General features: G+C 38.5%; 2 protein-coding genes across 2 annotated transcripts; both read left to right on the top strand.

Annotated features, from left to right (window-relative positions):
* The first annotated feature begins 319 nt into the window (after nt 1–319).
* Nucleotides 320–3033, top strand: LOC115012597 (proton channel OTOP2-like). Its single transcript, XM_029438293.1, has 6 exons — nt 320–752; nt 840–976; nt 1066–1124; nt 1693–1835; nt 1934–2781; nt 2863–3033. Exons 1-6 carry the CDS (start codon nt 320–322, stop codon nt 3031–3033), a joined length of 1791 nt encoding a protein of 596 aa, XP_029294153.1.
* A 1101-nt stretch (nt 3034–4134) lies between these two features.
* Nucleotides 4135–6973, top strand: LOC115012288 (Golgi apparatus membrane protein TVP23 homolog B). The gene is made up of 7 exons (XM_029437836.1): nt 4135–4225; nt 4423–4490; nt 4589–4733; nt 5149–5238; nt 5779–5904; nt 5993–6121; nt 6207–6973. The coding sequence occupies exons 1-7, from the start codon at nt 4214–4216 to the stop codon at nt 6231–6233; spliced, it is 597 nt and encodes a 198-aa protein (XP_029293696.1). The 5' UTR covers nt 4135–4213; the 3' UTR covers nt 6234–6973.
* Nucleotides 6974–7277: the final 304 nt, after the last annotated feature.

Raw genomic sequence — 7277 nt, 5'->3', positions numbered from 1 at the left:
CTGATGTCATTCCTGATTTTATCAGCGATAGTTTGTGGATTTTCACTCAATATAGCACTAGTGACATGCATTGCTTAACAAATAGAGCGTAAAGAGGAGGAAATGAAATCCTTTTATTTATTTTTTTTAACTTCTCTTTTGTGTGGCACCGTTAGGGTGACAATTATGCTGATTTTGTGTCCGTGGAAGGGTTTTGCTTGGGCGGGATCTGTCTTTACAGAGCCAATGAGTGGGTGTAGCTGTTAAACCTGTAATGTCTCATATGAAACCAGATGGAGCAAAAAAACTCATTTGTGAATAGAATTTAGAGAGAGGAAGAATGTGTTTAAAAACTCGCTATCCGTGCGACTGTTTGAACAGTGGCAAACCCTGTGAATGCAGGATGACGGCCAAAGACAGGGAGACGGAGGAGGCCCACCTGTCCAACAACCTCGATGTACCCAGTCAAGTGGAGAGCACATGCGAACCTGAGCTGAATAGTCCTTCCTTTGAAGGCGTGAGGGAGCGGGGTCGAAACTGGGGATGGATGCTGTCTGAGATCATTTGCGTAAACATTTTGATCCTGGGCTGTGCCTTGGTCAGCGGCAGTGCCTACAACACTGTGAAAATCAGCAGCTCTGACCTGCAGGTTTTCCTCATCATCCTTCTCCTCCTCACCGCCATCTGGATGCTTTATTATGTCATCTACACGGCCAGGAAAGAACATGCAGTTGTTTACAAGGATGCACATGCTGGACCTGTATGGCTCAGGGGTAAGTAAATGTTTAGAAATTAAGTTGGGTTTTTTTTCCAAATAGAATTTGCGAATCGTTTAATGATTTGGTTCCTTGCTCCTTCAGCGGGACTTGTGCTATTTGGACTGCTCAGTATCATCATGGACATTTTCAAGATTGCCAGCTATGTGGGCTACCTCCACTGCGATTCTGCTGTTAAAGTTGCATTCCCTGTGGTGCAACTTGTCTTTGTAATTGTGCAGGTAAATGTGCCTATTGGAAAGAAACTAAGAAATGTACTCAAGTCTTTATCATTGCAAAATATTAATGCAATTGTGCAATCAATTTGCAGACATATTTTTTGTGGATCCACGCTAAGGACTGTGTGCAGCTCCAAAGGAACATTACACGGTAGGGGATTATTGGATTTCTTTTTTCTTTTTTTGCATCGCTCACTGTCTTTGTAAACATGCTATCCCCCAGGGTATGTAGTTGATATTTAAAAATGAACCCTTCTCCACATAACATTTGTTCTCCGAGACAATTGATGGCAACCTGGATAATTGAGAGTATTTTGACTGACGTTGCTGCCACAATACTGATCAACAGTCAATTCATCATTTGGTTCATACATTGTCAGAAAATATTATAAACCGCTTATCACAATTTCCCAGAGCCCAAGATGACGTGTTCAGTTCAGTTTATTATCATAGAAGACTAAGAAATAGCAAATAATTCCAAATTGTTTTGTCATTTTTGCTAAAAGTTGTTTTTTGCTTTAAACTGTAATATGCTAGTTTTGGTTTGAAAACCAAATCAAATTAAAATCAAAACTAATATTACTTGATGGATACTGATTTTCAATGTTACACTCATAATCAGTATAAAAATGACATTTAAAAAGCTGACATTGAAGCAGATCATGACGTTTTTTGGTACACTGTTTTGATTATTATTTCCCTCTGGTCTTAATATTCAGCTGTGGACTGATGCTCACCCTCTCCACAAATCTAGTTGTGTGGATGACTGCAGTCACTGAAGAGTCCCTTCACCAAACAATAGTTCCTGATCATCCAAGCAACGACACTAAACTCTCTGGACGAAGCCTGTACATCAGTAAAGGTAAAAATAAAATAAAAAGCGAATACAGCAATCAAAGCAGCTATAGCATGTGTAAAGTACCACAACATAACACTTCTGTGCCCCGTCATGTCCTACAGCGGGTTATGGCGATGATAAGTGCAAGTGCAGCCACACTTCATGCAGCATCTTCAAGGAGGCCTACTACTACTTGTACCCCTTCAACATCGAGTTCAGTCTCTTTGCCTCCGCCATGGCCTACGTCATGTGGAAAAATGTGGGCAGAGTAGCAGAAGAACACGGACACCACAAAATCAAATTCCGTCTGACGGATGTATTCCTTGGTCCTGTGGCGGGAGTTCTCTTAGTGGTGGCGGGTCTGGCAACCTTTATCGTATACGAGATGGAAATGGTTAAGCATGAGAGAGATGACGACAAGCAAGACCAAGCTTTGATGATGCACTTTGTCGTTAATATAGTGATAGTGACCCTGATGTCTCTTTCCACTGTGATCGGCTGTGCCATCTACAAGGTGGACCACAGGGAGCACGTATCAGACAAAAACCCCACACGCAACCTGGATGTGGGGCTGCTGGTGGGAGCCTCACTAGGGCAGTTCATCATCAGCTATTTCACCATCGTAGCCATGGCGGCAACCGGAGCCAAAGGCCACCTGAACAGGCTCAACTTGGCCTGGTCTATACTGATGGTGATCCAACTGGGCCTGCAGAACTTTTTCATCATCGAAGGTCTACATCGGGAGCCCTTCCATGAGGTGCAGCCTATCACTGTGGTCGCAAATCCCTACGTGCTGCAGCCGGGCAAAGAGCTGAGCATCCTTGAAGGATCAGACATAGAAGCAAAGTCCAGCCCGGTGCTCACAGCACACAGCCTGCACGGCCACACAGCCGAGCACAGGCCCAAACTGTTATGGAAGAGACGGGTGTTGAAGGAAGTCTGTGTGTTTCTGCTGCTGGGCAACGTCATAGTGAGTATTCTCCATCACTTTCTCATAGTTACTGTATTTTATTGCTCACCAGTTACTCAACCTGTTCTCGTTTCTTGACAGCTGTGGATCATGCCGGCATTTGGTGCTCGTCCCCAGTTTGACCACGACACTGAAACCGAATTCTACCAATTCAACATGTGGGCTGCTGTTGTGAATGTTGGACTTCCGTTTGGCATCTTTTACCGCATGCATTCGGTCGCCAGTCTGTTTGAAGTTTTTATGACGTCATAACACTGTGGGAGCCTGCACAACTGTTTTGACAATAGAAAGCTGTTTTGTATAAATTATAGTTTGTTTTGATGAATCTTTGTTATTTCTCGATACATTTGTGAAGTGGGTGTTGACTGAAAAATTATCGTCACTCACACGATGTCTCTCATGATGTTATAGCCTGTATATGTGACAATGTATTATGTACTAAATGTATTCAAAATCTTATTTTCACAAGTCAAAAAATAATGAATTGCAAAACTTAAATTGTATGACTTAATTTTGCTTCCGCCTCTGTGTACGCACAACATAAAGGCAAGCAATGCAATACGTTGAGTAAGAGAATGATTGTGTCACCAATTATTATCATCATTATTTTAATTATTATTTGGAGTATACACAGGTTTAGTAGTCGACACAATGCAAAAGCTATAGTAAAAACAGCATACTTTTAAAGACGTAGCTAGTCTAAAAGCAGCTATATCTAGCTAGCATCTACTGTAACACAGATGTTTATCAGAGATCAAACAATTAGTCGATTGATTGATAAGTTAACAGACAGAAAATTAAACAACATTTTGATAAATTCATTTAAAAACAAAATACCAAACATTTTCTAGTTCCAGCCTCAATGTTTCTTTTTTTCTTTTTAATCTTGGATTTAAGGAAATTCGTATGGGTATTTTTCATAATTATCTGACATTGTGTTGACCAAAATGTTAATGATTTAATTGAGAAAATAATGAGTTTGCTTAATGAATAAAAATAATTGCTAGTTGCAACCTTAATTATTTATTGGGCTTTGGATGTACAGTATTTTGTTCTGAAAAGGGCTTTATATTATAGATAGATTTGTTAAGTATTTATGGCTGTATTTAAACCTGGATTGTAGATATTAAAGTCATTTTTTTGTTTGTTAAAAATGACATTGTAGACTTTTGATTTATGAGTTATACAATAAATCAAATAAAACCTTTGCAAAGAGTCTAATTAAACAAATGCTCTCCCTAACCTGTTGGAGGAGCTTACAAGCTTGAAATAAAAAAACATTTATCCGCACTGTAAGTGGCTATTTACTTTAGCTGGACATGTTCGTTTTACCTTTAAATCAGGCACATTTAAAGCCACGCCTCCTTTGGGTCCTTAGCACACGGTTTTGTTTACTACCACGTCACCAGGAAATACATCCCGAAGTCTCAAAATGCAGAGACAGGTAATCGATCCTAAATTAGATTTTTGTAATGAATTAGAAACTATATTTGTTTTTTGAATATGGTGTAAAGATAGTTGATATTTTAGACTTTAATATGCATGACCTTTCAGATCAAAATGACCAACTAAACTGTGGAAACAGATATTTGGGACATTAGCGTTAGCGTTAACCTGCTAATGTTTGCTTTATGTGTTCAGGACTCCCAAGATGCTCCTCTTTTTGGTGAAGACGACGGTAACATGCGGGTTCGAAAGTCCAACATTAGGTGAGGAGTGCTACTCTTTGTGGTTTTAGCTTTATTGTCCTCACTAACTTTCCTGTTCTGACCTAATGTTTTGTTAAATAATCAAATCTGTGTTTCAGACATCCGCTGGTCTCTTTCTTCCATCTCTTCTTCCGAACAAGTGCCATCTTAGTCTACTTACTGTGCGACCTCTTCAGCAGCCGTTTCATTGCCTGTATGGTCACCATCATCCTTTTGCTGTCGTGTGACTTCTGGACCGTGAAGGTGAGCAGGTCAGGTGGACCACTCTGGAAATAAATGATCCAATGTTCAGTTTCAGACGCAACACCTGCAATTAGCTATTATTTTCAGTACCGATTTATCTGCTAATTCTTTTCTCAAACAATCAATTAATCATTTTAGTTTTGAAAAGTTCCTGTTATAATTGCCACCTGCCTATATATTCAGTTTACTATAACACGAAAAATAATTGAAACGATGAATTGATTATTCAAATTGTTGCAGATTAATGTTCTAACCACTATAACTTTAGTAACATGCTATTTATTGTTTGTTTTGTTTATTTCATGTCACATTTATGTCTCTGTCCGTGTCCCTTGTTAGATTTAATCTGGGGTTTTGTCAAATTAAATCAAAGTACCAGACTTTAATTTACAGATGGATCCCCTTTCTTCCCCAGAATGTATCTGGCAGATTGTTGGTGGGCCTTCGTTGGTGGAATCAAGTGGATGAAGATGGAAAGAGCCACTGGGTTTTTGAGTCGAGGAAGGTAAGCAGAAACAATCAGATACAGTCTTAAAAGGCCTAGTGGGCATTAGCACAAGGCTCTTTTCAGCTAAAGAGAACGGAAAACGTTTTCTTAACAATGGTTTTTCAGGTGAAAGAAACACATTTGGAAACACAATATCCTTTGTGAGCCTTATCACTTTTTATTTGTATTACATTTCATTAAATGTTACCATTGCTCAACTCCGGTTACGAGAAATATCTCAGTAAATATGAGGATGTTCATGACTGCATTCCTGTATGTGCGTCTACAATTTCACAGGATAGCCAAGAACACCTTGCAGCTATTTCTTTTAAAGTAACTGTGACATTTGCAAAGCCTTTTTTTCAGTGTAATGTAGCTGTATGACCTTATTGGACAAATGAAGATAGTGTAACACAGAACGTCTGCATTTTCCTCCCTTAGAAATACAGTATCGTGCAGCACAATGGGCATTGGACATGAATTTCGTACATCTATAGTTTTGTATCTTGGATTGTATTGAATAGTCTGACATGAAAACTCCTTTCCCTTTCTTAAAAGACACACAGTCTGAACAAGACGTCCAGTGCTGAGTCACGGATCTTCTGGCTCGGACTCGTCGTGTGCCCCATCTTCTGGGTCGTTTTCGTGTTCAGCACCATCTTCTCTTTCAAGATTAAATGGCTGGTCTGTTCAGAGTTTTTGAAAGTCAATGTCGATTTTAATTTGCGTCTCATTCGATGTTCATGTCTCATTCCTGTTTTGTGCCCCACAGGCTGTAGTCATTATGGGCTTAGTCTTACAAGGGGCCAACTTGTATGGCTATGTCAGATGCAAGGTGGGCGGACAGTCCAACCTGGGAAACATGGCAAAGAACTATCTTGGTGCCCAGATTTTTAAACAGGTACGTGAAGAGTTATCGTACTTCCCTCCATACGTTTTTGTCTTAATGACATTAACTTTTCCAAATGTATTCCTTTTCACTAAAGGCAATGAAGAGGACAGAGAGACCTTGAAGATGACGAGTGACGACCCATCCGCAGTGTGATGGACGCATTGTATTTACTTGATTCCCGTTGGTCTTTTCTGAGGGTGTATAGGTTTTTGTAATTTCACAAGTTTTTGATAAATGGTTTTGTATGTGTTGTTTCCTCCAAATTCATTGACTGACGAATTCAGGAAAAATTGCCAAAAACTTTTCTAATAATTCAAATAAAATTCAATAGATTTTGCTTTTCAGAATACCTTTTTATACAGTAGCTTTGGCATTGCATCAGTTCAGAGTTCAGGAGAGTTATTTTTTACTGATGAAAGGTAATTGTAAAATTGAATAACTACCCAAACCCTTGTTGATGAGCTGAGTTTACCACAATACTGGCACAGACCCTAATAGGATTTGTTTACCTTAAAGCCGAAGTTCAGAAGATAAAATAAATTAAAAAAGGTATTCCTGATAGGATTTGGATCAAAGCAATGCCCTAAATTCAAGGCAGTTTTGTTTTTTTGACAGAATTTCTTAATGTATTGTCTACTGTTGTGAAGAGGGCTTTTGGGGATAATACATATAGATAGATTTGTTACATTATTTAGGTAAATATTTAAACCTGGATTGTGGACCTTAAAGTTTTAATACTGATTCATGTTGTTTTAATCCAATTAATTTTTTTGTAACGTAGAGTGGGGATAAGTTTGTAAAGTTTGAAATGTTTTTAAATAATTGCTACTTGGGTTTAATTCTATAAACTAACTGGTCATGTACACCAGACTTCTCTGGGAAACTGTTGTGTTTTACAAAGAAAATAAATGAATAAATACAACAATAAACGTATAACCATCAATCCTGGCTGGAAATGTCAATCTTACCAATGGCTCACTAGTCCTGTTATCTAAACATACTGTCTATTTAACTGTAATTCTAAAGGACATAGTATAACAAAGGTGTGTTTAATGGTTTAATAAGGTATTACAAGTGTTATTAAAAAACAGTATATTCACCTTTCATTAACTGCCCTTCAACAGTTAACATTTTAAACAGAACATAACATTTTAAACAGAGTTGT

The sequence above is a fragment of the Cottoperca gobio genome, chromosome 8 (assembly GCF_900634415.1).
Source record: "Cottoperca gobio chromosome 8, fCotGob3.1, whole genome shotgun sequence".
NCBI lineage: Eukaryota > Metazoa > Chordata > Actinopteri > Perciformes > Bovichtidae > Cottoperca > Cottoperca gobio.
The sequence above is the reverse complement of the archived record's forward strand: the minus strand, read 5'-3'. Positions and strand labels throughout refer to the sequence as shown.

Coding starts and splice junctions, on each gene's coding strand:
- LOC115012597 (XM_029438293.1), top strand. CDS start 320: ATGTGTTTAAAAACTCGCTATCCGTGCGACTGTTTGAACAGTGGCAAA. Junction 753..839: donor TGGACCTGTATGGCTCAGGG/GTAAGTAAATGT, acceptor TTGCTCCTTCAG/CGGGACTTGTGCTATTTGGA. Junction 1,125..1,692: donor CTCCAAAGGAACATTACACG/GTAGGGGATTAT, acceptor CTTAATATTCAG/CTGTGGACTGATGCTCACCC.
- LOC115012288 (XM_029437836.1), top strand. Junction 4,491..4,588: donor GTTCGAAAGTCCAACATTAG/GTGAGGAGTGCT, acceptor TCTGTGTTTCAG/ACATCCGCTGGTCTCTTTCT. Junction 4,734..5,148: donor GTGACTTCTGGACCGTGAAG/GTGAGCAGGTCA, acceptor TTTCTTCCCCAG/AATGTATCTGGCAGATTGTT.